The sequence below is a fragment of the Pimephales promelas genome, chromosome 7, assembly GCF_988280905.1.
Source record: "Pimephales promelas chromosome 7, fPimPro1.hap1.1, whole genome shotgun sequence".
In the NCBI taxonomy this organism is placed as follows: Eukaryota; Metazoa; Chordata; class Actinopteri; order Cypriniformes; family Leuciscidae; genus Pimephales; species Pimephales promelas.
In genome coordinates, this window is record NC_142775.1 from 40596519 (window position 1) to 40610118 (window position 13600).

The following is a 13600-nucleotide window of genomic DNA, read 5'->3' on the forward strand; positions in this document are numbered from 1 at the left end:
TACACACGCACATATATTATGTAAACACAAACTTTTATTTTGGATGCGATTAATCGCGATTAATCGTTGCCCATCCCTATTGAGTGTTCTTTTTAGACAACAATTAACCTTCATTAAGGAATTATTACCCATTATTGTAACCATGGTGAACTCACCACAAGATTAGCTCATAATATTACTATAAAAACCTCAATGTAAATAATTATTATAATTATTAATAATAGTAGCAATAATTTACATTGTGGTATAACATGCTAAAAGTAGAGTCTTTTTTGTTTGTTTGTTTATTGCACACATTTAAATAAATATTTGAGTTGTGCAGAAGCAGATTTTCCAGCAATGTGAAAACAGACTTTGAAACTTTGGTAAAAGGCTCTTTGTTCGCATCTACCGTATAGAGTCGACTATCTGCGCACACTGTTTCAACACACTCCGTTATCAAACAACTATAACAATCACACAGGCATGTATCGACATAACTACACTCCTTCTACTCACATTAGTTGATAATTTGTATATAAGCCGATTTGGAAAGGTTCGCTGATTAGTGTGTGCGTCCGTATATAAGTGTTTACGGTAATCGCGTGTTTCGCGAGTGCGCTCGGAATGTGAAATATCCTGTTGTTGGTCGGAGTGTAAATCCTGTGAAGAATCGGGGAAACTGGCTGTTTAAGAGAAGGTACGCATATAAAAGAAACCTAAAGATAGACACGTGTAAAGAAACAGCTGCATGATGAAATTAAACGCGTGTGTTAATGATTAAATCAGCTGATGTTCAAAGTCCAGCAGAAGCGCGTGCGAGTGTTGTCAACTATCTCTATGTGTTCTTCCGGGACAGATCAATCTGAACATGACGTGCATCATCTCACCTGCAGTTTAGAGGAGCTCCTCTTCTTCTCCAGAGTCTGCCGATGGACATCACGAGCTTCAGGTGTCGTGCATCTGCAGATTTCATAAATCATAACACACACACACACATGTGCTGCTGTTCGAGAAGCTGAGCTGTGGTGCGTTTCTGCAGGGTTGTCGCTGGTTTACTGGTCCTGTTCCAGTCCAGCTTGTGTGTCACGAACGCAGATCCTGATTTCAGACCCAACTTCGTCCTGATGATGGTGGATGATCTGGGCATTGGAGATCTCGGCTGCTATGGCAACGACACCATCAGGTATATGAACCTGCTGATAATAAAGAATAACTGGATCATCATTTACTCATCCTCATGCTCTTTCAGACCCGTATTATTCTGGCCTGGGAATGAATAGAAAAGGAGAATTATAGAATCTTCATGCAACATTTTTTTTTTTTAAATAATAGTTTTATTTATGCTTTTTGGCAAAATAATAACTGCAAAATCATTAGATTACAACAAATATTAAACACGTGTGCAGATAAAACTCGAAAAATTAGAATATGGTGCAAAAGTTCATTTATTTCAGTAATTCAACTTAAAAGGTGAAACTAATATATTATATAGACTCATTACATGCAAAGTGAGATATTTCAAGCCTTTATTTGTTTTAATTGTGATGATTATGGCTTACAGATATGAAAACCTTTTCACAATATTATAATTTTGAATTTGGGGTTTTCATATCTGTAATCCATAATCATCTCAATTATAACAAATAAAGGCTTGAAATATCTCACTTTGCATGTAATGAGTCTATATAATATATTAGTTTCACCTTTTAAGTTGAATTACTGAAATAAACGAACTTTTGCACCATATTCTAATTTTTTACCTGTATATAATATGTGCATATTTTTAAAGAAATAATAATAGTAAAATTAAATTCGCTGCCCACAGTCAAAATTGAGTAATGGTGCAAACAATGCACAGGTATGATGTTAATAACTTTATATGTTAACACAGTAATGCCACTGTCTCAAAACGTTATTGCTCAAAACAGGAACGAATCTGTCAATGGTGTCCAAAAAACAAACTTGATTCAAAGAGAAAACGGGATCATTTTTCTGACCTCATTGTTGTTATTACGAGTTTGATGCGGGATGAAGAACAAGATAACATACATTAAACTTTTACTGATGACGCAAAACAACAAACAGGTACAGGCAGAGGACACACACACACTACATTAACAAAGTAGAAGCGACAAGCACTGACTGGACAGAGGATACCAGTGAACACTAACGAGGTGAGGACAGGTGAGCAGGTGTGTAATGAGGGAGTTCAGGTGTGAAGACACAAGGGATTCTGGGAAATGTAGTGAAGACAGGAGGGTGCAGACGATGACTGAGAACTGTCAGATATTTCGCTTAATTGTGATCAAATTTCCAGCATGCGATTCTCAATACCTTCAGTCACTTCGCTTCTCCAGTAACTCCTGATTTACGAGTGTTCTGGAAACTCATCTCTTGCAGTGTAGCTCTGAAACGCTGTAAAGTGTGTTCTCCGCCGCTGTATTAATCTGCAGATGATGTTGTGTGTGTGTGTGAAGGACTCCAAACATCGACGGTCTGGCGTCAGCGGGAGTGACTCTGACCCATCACGTGTCGGCCGCTCCGCTCTGCACTCCCAGCAGAACCGCCTTCATGACGGGCCGCTACGCTCCCCGCGCCGGTGAGGAGACACGCCAATAATGCACAAACAACACTACATCGCACTTCGTTTATTATTTCAGATGCCGTTTTAAAAGACTACAATTGAAAACTGGATATATTATATATATAAAATTCAACCCGCCAAAGTTTGACTGCTGAAGTACTCCTGCATTTGTTCATGTCAAGCCCGAGTTATTAAAATCAAAAGCTGGACCTGTTGACATTATACAGGGTTCCTTCGCAGTTTTGAAAAATATGGAATTAGTTTTTTGTGTTTAAAGAATAATAAAAGAAAATATATTTGCGTTTCTAGACTATTCTATTCTCAGAATTAACAGAGGAATGAAATCACCGCAATCGCTTTCAGAACGATCTTTTCCAGCTGACAAACGATATAAACATTGACAGCCAATCAGAATCCATCCTCGAGATTTGTCCTTCTGTTGATGGATTCTGATTGGCTGTCAATGTTTATATCGTTCATCAGCTGGAAAAGATCGTTCTGGAAGTGATTGCGTCTATTATAGTTGTGGTGTGGACTCTGAGTCTCAGATTGAGTGTTTTATCGGTGTGTGTGTGTGTGTGTGTGTGTGTGTGTGTGTGTGTGTAGGTCTGGGCAGCACAGGTCGAGTGCAGGTGATTCTGTTCCTCGCCGGATCCGGAGGACTTCCTCCTAACGAAACCACCTTCGCTAAACTTCTGCAAAAGCAGGGTTACACCACCGGCATTGTGGGTAAGACACGTAATAAGGGTGAATCAGCCGCAAAAAATATTATTTAATACATAAAGATGCATAAAGTAAAAATGGTAACAAGGTTAATTGGTTAACTACATTAATTAGCATGAACTGCACTTAAATAGCATTGTTAATTTCAACATTTACTACTTTATTATAATCTTGTTAACATTAGTTAATGCACTGTGAACTAGCATCTAACTAATTATCTAACGCTAACAGATTAATAAATACAGTACAAATGTATTTTCTCATGTACATTCCCACGTTGGTTTTGTTCCACAGAAGAAAGAAAGCAGTGTTATTTTAATATCATGGATATACTATTGATATTTTGAAATAGTTTATATTTTCACTTTTAGTTTTTTGTTTTTGTTTTAATGTCTTTATTTTTTTTAAATTTCACTTTTAGATTTAGTTATTTAATTTTAGTTCACCTAAAACATTAGCATTGGCTCATCATTTACTCGCCTGCATGTCGATCCAAACCCATAAGACTTTAATTCATCCTTTAAACAAATAAAGGCAGTGTTTTAAAAAAAAAAAATGTATATATATATATATATATTAGAGGTCGAGCGATAGTGGATTTTACCGATACCGATATTTAGGTTTGACCGTACATGCTAAAAACCGATAATTCAACCGATATTTTTGTTAAATGGATACTGGATTAAAAACAAACATAATACTCACAATAAAACAGTGCTGAACTGAACTGTGCTAAATTAAAGCTACACTGTGTAACTCTTTTAGTTTATTCTTGGCTAAAAACACTTAGTTCTTTAAAAAATGTATGTGCTCATTAATGTATATTTACTTCGTTCAAGTAATAAAGTATTCTCGTGAGAGTATAATATGCCATTGAAAACGCATACGGGTAAGGGTCGCCATGTTGCCCCTCCATCTTGAAAGTACATTAGCCAAAGAGGGACATAAGCTCCGCCTTTCGTGTTTACGTTTGAGTTAGCACTCATGGACGAGGTCGAACTGGAAGCCATGTTAATCTTGGACTACATTGGCCACCGTAGGAGTTAAAACGAAAACGGAATTGAGAGGAACAGAAACTAATATTCACTGGATGGTCGTATACCTTTTCACCACTAGATGGGGGTAAAAATCACACAGTGTAGCTTTAAATAAATATATAAATATTAAAAAATGACAAGTTTCGTAGCTATAACCGAGAAACATTGAAAGGTGTACGGTGTGTTACCTCTCTTCAGGGAAGTGGCATTTGGGAGTGAACTGTGCGAGCAGGAACGATCACTGCCACCACCCCAACACTCACGGGTTTGACTTCTTCTACGGCCTTCCCTTCACCTTCTTCAACGACTGCCGGCCTGGAGAAGGGAAAGACGTCCTGGTGGACCTGCAGGAGATGCTGTGGAGGATTTCTACGCTGGTGGCGCTCGCGCTCCTCACGCTGCTTCTGGTGTGGGCCGTCGGGCTAATGCAGATCCGCCTGACGCTCGTGCTGTTTCTGGCCGCTCTGTCGCTGCTGAGCTTCTCGGTGTGGTTCGTGCCCTTCGAACTCCTGAGGACCTGGAACTGCATCATCATGAGGAACGGCGAGGTGGTGGAGCAGCCGCTGAACCCGGAGACGCTAAACGCGCGGCTCATGAGTGAAGCGGAGCAGTTCGTGGAGAGGTGGGCTGAAATTCTCTAATTCTGACGTTAGAATGCTGCTAGCACGTTGCTAACATGATTTAATGCCTTGCTAGTATGTTTTGATAGCATGAATATAACACATTGCTAAAATTGGCATTAGCAACATGTTGCTAACATGATTTAACACATCGCTTACATGTTTTAACATTTTGCTATCATGATTAGCCTGTTGCTAAAATCATTTAACATGTTTCTAGCACGATTAGCATTTGCTAGCATGTTTTAATATGTTGATAGCATGATTAGCATGTTGCTTACTTGATGACATGATTTAACACATTGCTAACATGTTTTAACATGTTGCTATCATGAGCATTTTGTTAAAATTATGTAACTAGCATGATTAGCATTTTGCTAACATTTTTTAACATAACAAGCACAATGCAAACTAATGTATTTTTATTACTGCAATAAAAAAAGTTAAATATTAAAGTATTTTACGATTAAAAATTGGATTTGTTTACAGTGAATTAATTTGTTTTATTTAAATTGCCACACAATGCAAAACAATCATTAAAAGCTTGATGTAAACTTGATGTAAAATATAATTTCTCATTAGTTTCTTTTGATTTTGCACTGATCTAAGATTGTGTCCTTGACATGTTTGCTGGGATTCTCCCATAAACAGGAAGCTGTGAAGCTCATCTGCATGCTTGCTTAATAATGGGGTAATTCAGACACTAGATCTGTCTGGACAGATCAGCTGTTGGTCTCCTGGCGTTCCCACGCTCACGGTTATGGGCTGGTTTTTGTGCCTGCCGTGGGAAACGTCTTTGGTTTCTGTTTAGAGTGATTGTTCATCATGTGATTTATGATGTCAGACACCGAGACGGGCCCTTCCTGCTCTTCCTGTCGTTTGCACACGTGCACACGCCCCTCTTCGTGTCCGAGAGATTCGCCGGAAAGAGCAAACATGGGCTGTATGGGGACAACGTGGAAGAAGTGGACTGGATGGTTGGTAAGAGATGGATTTCTGCTCTTTCCAACCCATGCTAACAGTGAGAACAGTCAATAGACAAATGTGCAGAGAAAGAAGAAAGCAAAACCAACCAGCTACACCCTTGAAACCACCCAGAACACTCTTGCATCACCCTAGCAACCACCTAACAACAACCCAGAACACTCTAGCATCACCCTAGCAACCACCTAACAACAACCCAGAACACTCTAGCATCACCCTGGCAATGCCGTAGCAACCATTTAGGACACCTTAACAACCACCTAGCAACACTATACCAACAACTTAGAACACCCAAACATCACCCAAGCAATACCATAGCAATAATCATTCAGAACACCCTAGCAACACTATAGCAACAATCTAGAAGACTCTAGCATCACCCTAGCAACCACCTAACAACACTATAGCAACAACCCAGAACACTCTACCATCACCCTTGCAACCATCCAGAACATCCTAGCAACACTATAGCAACAACCCAGAACACTCTAGCATCACCCTAGCAACTCTCCAGAACACCATAGCAACCAACTAGCAACAACCTAGAACACTCTAGCAGATTCACCCTAGCAACCACACAGAACACTATAGCAACAACCTAGATCACCCTAGCAACCACTTAGCAACACTTTAACAAGAGCCCAGATAGCAACACTATAACAACGACCCAGAACACTCTAGCATCACCCAGAACATCATAGTTACCACCTAGCAACATTTTAGCAACCACCTATACATGATTGTTTTGCATTGTGGCATTTAGTGAAAATTGTGCAAACAAATAAATGTTTATTACTGCAATAAAATATTAATTGAATTGTAAAATACTATAAAAATGTAATACATTTTACTTATTGATAGTAAAAATGAGATTTGTTTTCAGTAAATCACTTTTAATAAAATAATTAATTATAATTAAATGTCTTAATGCCAAACAATCTTTAAAAAAAAACATTCACGCAATATATAACTTCTCTCTCTTTTCTTCTCGTGAAACAAATGTAACAATTAATGTAAGAAATATAAGAGCCACGGATCTCGACAGATCAATCACATCAGGTGTTTGATCACAGGTAGAATGATGGAGACCATCGAAAAGCACGGCCTGTCGGAGAAAACCTTGACGTACTTCACATCTGATCACGGCGGCCAAATCGAAGACCCTCAGAGAGGAGGCTGGAACGGGATCTATCGAGGTACCAACACATTCTGTCATCATTTACTCAACCTAAACATGCATGAACCTGTGATACACCAGAGCTCAACATCAACACTGCTGGATGGTCTAATGTGATTGGTGTAACAGACCAGAGTGTTTTGATTTGTTTACAAATAATGAGATGTTTTACTGCTACAATAAAATGTCGTTCTAAATGCACAAATCCGCCAAGTAAAAAGAAAGCATCATATCAAACCAGCAACACCCTAGCAACTCCTTAGAAACCATCCAGAACACTCTTGCATCACCCTAGCAACCACCTGACAACACTATAGCAACAACCCAGAACACTCTTGCATCACCTTAGCAACTACCTGACAACACTATAGCAACAAACCAGAACACTCTTGCATCACCTTAACAACTGCCTGACAACACTATAGCAACAACCCAGAACACTCTTGCATCACCTTAGCAACTACCTGGCAACACTATAGCAACAACCCAGAACACTCTTGCATCACCTTAGCAACTACCTGACAACACTATAGCAAAAAACCAGAACACTCTGGCATCACCTTAGCAACTACCTGACAACACTATAGCAACAAGCCAGAACACTCTTGCATCACCCTAGCAACCACCTGACAACACTATAGCAACAACCCAGAACACTCTTGCATCACCTTAGCAACTACCTGACAACACTATAGCAACAAACCAGAACACTCTTGCATCACCCTAGCAACTACCTGACAACACTATAGCAACAAACCAGAACACTCTTGCATCACCCTAGCAACTACCTGACAACCCTATAGCAACAAACCAGAACACTCTTGCATCACCCTGGCAACTACCTGACAACACTATAGCAACAAACCAGAACACTCTTGCATCACCCTGGCAACTACCTGACAACACTATAGCAACAAACCAGAACACTCTTGCATCACCCTAGCAACCACCTGACAACACTATGGCAACAACCCAGAACACTCTTGCATCACCCTAGCAACCACCTGACAACACTATAGCAACAACCCAGAACACTCTTGCATCACCTTAGCAACTACCTGACAACACTATAGCAACAACCCAGAACACTCTTGCATCACCCTAGCAACTACCTGACAACACTATAGCAACAAACCAGAGCACTCTTGCATCACCCTAGCAGCTACCTGACAACACTATAGCAACAACCCAGAACACTCTTGCATCACCTTAGCAACTACCTGACAACACTATAGCAACAACCCAGAACACTCTTGCATCACCCTAGCAACCACCTGACAACACTATAGCAACAACCCAGAACACTCTTGCATCACCTTAGCAACTACCTGACAACACTACAGCAACAAACCAGAACACTCTTGCATCACCCTAGCAACTACCTGACAACACTATAGCAACAAACCAGAACACTCTTGCATCACCCTAGCAACTACCTGACAACACTATAGCAACAACCCAGAACTCTCTTGCTTCACCCTAGCAACTACCTGACAACACTATAGCAACAAACCAGAACACTCTTGCGTCACCCTAGCAACTACCTGACAACACTATAGCAACAAACCAGAACACTCTTGCATCACCCTAGCAACTACCTGACAACACTATAGCAACAACCCAGAACACTCTTGCTTCACCCTAGCAACTACCTGACAACACTATAGCAACAAACCAGAACACTCTTGCATCACCCTAGCAATGCTCTAGTAACCATCCAAAACACCTTAGCAAACACATAGCAACACTATACCAACAACACTCAAACATCACCCTAGAAATGTCATGGCAACCATCACCCTAGAAATGTCATGGCAACCATCACCCTAGAAATGTCATGGCAACCATCCAGAACACCCTAGCAACACTATAGCCACAACCCAGAACTCTCATCACACTAGCAACTATCCAGAACACCCTAACAATGACCAAGCAGCACTATATAAACAACCCAGGTTGATGAGTTCACGCTTCACACATTGTGGAAAGCTCCACACAGGCAAATACACTACATGATTGTGTGTTTTCACTGACCTTCGTTTAGGTGGTAAAGCCATGGGCGGCTGGGAGGGAGGGATCCGAGTGCCGGGAATATTCCACTGGCCCGGGCGTCTCACCGCGGGTCGACAGGTGACCGAACCAACCAGTCTGATGGATGTTTTTCCCACAGTGGTGAAGCTCGCCGGAGGGGTGCTGCCGGAGAACAGGTACAACATCAGCTGCACTGTATTCCTGAAGCTCAGACTGCAGTGCACACTAATACAGGTTATATTAGGATAGCTTAGCATCGCCCTAGCAACCACACAGAACACCATTACAAAACCATAGCAACCACCAGGACACCCTTACATCACATTAACAATGTCCTAGCAACCACTCAAAACTTCCATGCATCACCTTAGCAACCACCAGGACACCCTAGATACCATGTAGCAACACACAAGCAACCACCCAGTAGTCATAACCTTTATTTAAAGAACACCCTAGGAACACTTTAGCAACCACTCAGAACATTCTAGCATTACCACAGCAACCACCATGAACACCCTAGCAACCACATAGCAGCACCCAACCACTCAGAAGTCAATACAACTTTATTTATAGAACATACCAGGTACTCTTTAGTAACCTCCTAGAACACTCTAGCATTACCACAGCAACACCCTAGCAACCACCCAGAACTCAAGACAGCTTTATTTATAGAATACCCTAGCAACACTTTAACAACCCCCTGGAACACTTTAGGATTACCACAGCAACACCTTATCAACCACCCAGAACTCAAGTCACCTTTATTTTTAGAATACCCAAGAAACACATTAGCAACTAGCTAGAACACTCTAGCATTAACACATCAACACCATAGAAACCCACTCTAAACACCCTAACAACCACCCAGAACTCAAGTCACCATTATTTATAGAATACCCTAGCAAAACTTCAGTAACCACCTGGAACACTCTAGCATTACCACAGCAACACCCTAGTAACCACCCTAGCAACCACTCAGCACACCCCAGCAACACTTTAGTAACCACCTAAAACACTCTAGCATTTCCACTGCAACACCATAGCAATCACCCAGAAGTCAAGTCAAATTTATTTAGCCATTTCAACAATACAGTTGATAGGAATGTGTCTTGGTAAGCCCACATCACTTTTATTTAAAGAACACCCAAGCAACTCTCTAGCAACAGCCTAGCAACTACCTAACAATACTTTAGCAATCACCTAGAACATTCAAGCATTACCCTAGCAACACCCTAGAAACCACCCTGAACACACTAGCAACCACCCAGAAGTCAAGTCACTTTTATTTATAGAACACCCTAGAAACACTTTAACAACTACGTGGAACATCACCGTAGCAACACCCTAGCAACCACCCAAAACAACCTAGGTGCAGCCTCACAACCCCACCTAATTACACTTGATGTTTATATGTGTAAAGGAATGGTCCCATCTGTTGTGAGCATCTTTGTGTAAGTGTGTGTGTGTGTGTGTGTGTGTGTGTGTGTGTGTAAGGATCCTGGACGGTCATGACCTCATGCCGCTGTTAGAGGGAAAAACCAACCGCTCACAGCACGAGTTCATGTTCCATTACTGCGGCATATATCTGAACGCTGTGCGCTGGCACCCGCACGACAGTAAGTGACTGACACACTCACAAGGATATTTTAGTTATTAATCATGACTATTAAACACTAACCATGATTCCCTCCTAAGGCGACTCCATTTTCAAGGTCCACTTCTTCACACCGAACTTCTCTCCCGCGGGAGCCGTCGGCTGCTACGACACCGGAGTGTGTGGGTGTCACAGGGAGTCTGTGACGTACCACGACCCGCCGCTGGTGTTCGAGCTCCTGAGGGACCCGTCTGAGAGTCTCCCACTCACACCGGAGACGGAGCCGCGGTTCTCAGAGGTGCTGGAGCGTGTGAGACGGGCTGTGGAGGATCACCGCAGAACACACACACCAGTCGAGAACCAGCTGACCTGGAAACACACCCTGTGGAGGCCGTGGCTTCAGCCTTGCTGCGGGACCTTCCCCTTCTGCTCCTGCTCAGAAAATTCAAGTCATCTTTATTTATAGAGCAACCCAGCAACACATTAGCAACCACCTGGAACACTCTAGCATTACCACAGCAACACCATAGCAACACATTAGCAACCACCTGGAACACTCTAGCATTACCACAGCAACACCCTAGCAACCACACAGAACTCAAGTCAACTTTATTTATAGAATACCCTAGCAACACATTAGCAACCACCTGGAACACTCTAGCATTACCACAGCAACACCCTAGTAACCACACAGAACTCAAGACACCTTTATTTATAAAATACCCTAGCAACACATTAGCAACCACCTGGAACACTCAAGCATTACCACAGCAACACCCTAGCAACCACACAGAACTCAAGTCAACTTTATTTATAGAATACCCTAGCAACACATTAGCAACCACCTGGAACACTCTAGCATTACCACAGCAACACCCTAGCAACCACACAGAACTCAAGACACCTTTATTTATAGAATACCCTAGCAACACTTTAGCAACCACCTGGAATACTCAAGCGTTACCACAGCAACACCCTAGCAACCACACAGAACTCAAGTCACCTTTATTTATAGAATACCCTAGCAACACATTAGCAACCACCTGGAACACTCTAGCATTACCACAGCAACACCCTAGCAACCACACAGAACTCAAGACACCTTTATTTATAGAATACCCTAGCAACACTTTAGCAACCACCTGGAACACTCTAGCATTATCACAGCAACACCCTAGCAACCACACAGAACTCAAGTCAACTTTATTTATAGAATACCCTAGCAACACATTAGCAACCACCTGGAACACTCTAGCATTACCACAGCAACACCCTAGCAACCACACAGAACTCAAGACACCTTTATTTATAGAATACCCTAGCAACACTTTAGCAACCACCTGGAACACTCTAGCATTATCACAGCAACACCCTAGCAACCACACAGAACTCAAGTCAACTTTATTTATAGAATACCCTAGCAACACATTAGCAACCACCTGGAACACTCTAGCATTACCACAGCAACACCCTAGCAACCACACAGAACTCAAGACACCTTTATTTATAGAATACCCTAGCAACACTTTAGCAACCACCTGGAATACTCAAGCGTTACCACAGCAACACCCTAGCAACCACACAGAACTCAAGTCACCTTTATTTATAGAATACCCTAGCAACACATTAGCAACCACCTGGAACACTCTAGCATTACCACAGCAACACCCTAGCAACCACACAGAACTCAAGACACCTTTATTTATAGAATACCCTAGCAACACTTTAGCAACCACCTGGAACACTCTAGCATTACCACAGCAACACCCTAGCAACCACACAGAACTCAAGACACCTTTATTTATAGAATACCCTAGCAACACTTTAGCAACCACCTGGAACACTCTAGCATTATCACAGCAACACCCTAGCAACCACACAGAACTCAAGTCAACTTTATTTATAGAATACCCTAGCAACACTTTAGCAACCACCTGGAACACTCTAGCATTACCACAGCAACACCCTAGCAACCACACAGAACTCAAGTCAACTTTATTTATAGAATACCCTCTAAGGGTCTGAAGGAACTGGGTAAAATATTTCAACTTCAACACACACACACACACAAGTGGGACATTTTAAATGGGAAACTATATATTTTTGTAAATCTGAAATCAATGGAAGAATTCTGTGATGTTTTGTGGTTTTAGTTTGTGTAACGTTAAAATGTAACGCAGGAACCAGATGATCATGATGAGTGTGTGTGTGTGTGTGTGTGTGTGTCCAGCAGAGGGAGTTATCCCTGCACACATGTTAATAGAGAAACTAAACAAATATGAGATTTGACTGATTCTGCCATTAGATAACTTTTTACTATTATGGCAACCTGGGACATTATTATTGCAATTAACTGTAATAGTTTTATTAATATAAAATAAAATTGTGTATTATAAGCATTGTATAATTTTATATAATAAAAAGAAATTCATTGATGTTTATTTCTTGTGTTTCTCCTGAAGCATGTCCTGGAAAAGATGTGCACACACAGTCTCTTGCTCTCACACACACACACACTCTCTTGGTTTAGGTATTTATATGACAAAATTATTTAGCAGAAAAAGTGAAGTACAGGGTTTTATTTAAGAATAAGGGAAAAGACTGCAATACAGTGTTTCAAAGAGTCTAACAGAAGGACGAACAAAACAGTGAAAACAGTTCTGCTCGTATTTCATTACCATTCTCTAAACTAGCGAATAAACTGTGATATTGTGATGAGTGTTGAAGGTGTATGAATTAACTTAGTTTTGACTTCACACACTGGTATAATATCATTTTTGGTTTGACTGTACCTGTCTGTGTGACTGACTTACTAGTTGTTTAGATTCCTCCAGCTTTCCTCATGACTTTATCTTTCCTGATGATTCT

The 13600-nt window shown here is 41.1% G+C and overlaps 1 protein-coding gene across 2 annotated transcripts; it reads left to right on the forward strand.

Moving 5' to 3' along the window:
- The first annotated feature begins 557 nt into the window (after nucleotides 1-557).
- On the forward strand, nucleotides 558-13173 carry arsh (arylsulfatase H). 2 transcript variants are annotated; one of them, XM_089133502.1, is made up of 12 exons: nucleotides 558-679; nucleotides 839-931; nucleotides 1022-1165; nucleotides 2460-2581; nucleotides 3173-3295; nucleotides 4525-4948; nucleotides 5791-5927; nucleotides 7004-7126; nucleotides 9152-9314; nucleotides 10633-10754; nucleotides 10834-11226; nucleotides 11281-13173. In XM_089133502.1, exons 2-11 carry the CDS (start codon nucleotides 912-914, stop codon nucleotides 11196-11198), a joined length of 1743 nt encoding a protein of 580 aa, XP_088989628.1. In that variant the 5' UTR covers nucleotides 558-679; nucleotides 839-911; the 3' UTR covers nucleotides 11199-11226; nucleotides 11281-13173. The 2 variants fall into 2 exon arrangements, with proteins under 2 accessions (XP_088989628.1, XP_039543781.2); XM_039687847.2 differs by having other exon boundaries at nucleotides 10834-13173.
- Nucleotides 13174-13600: the final 427 nt, after the last annotated feature.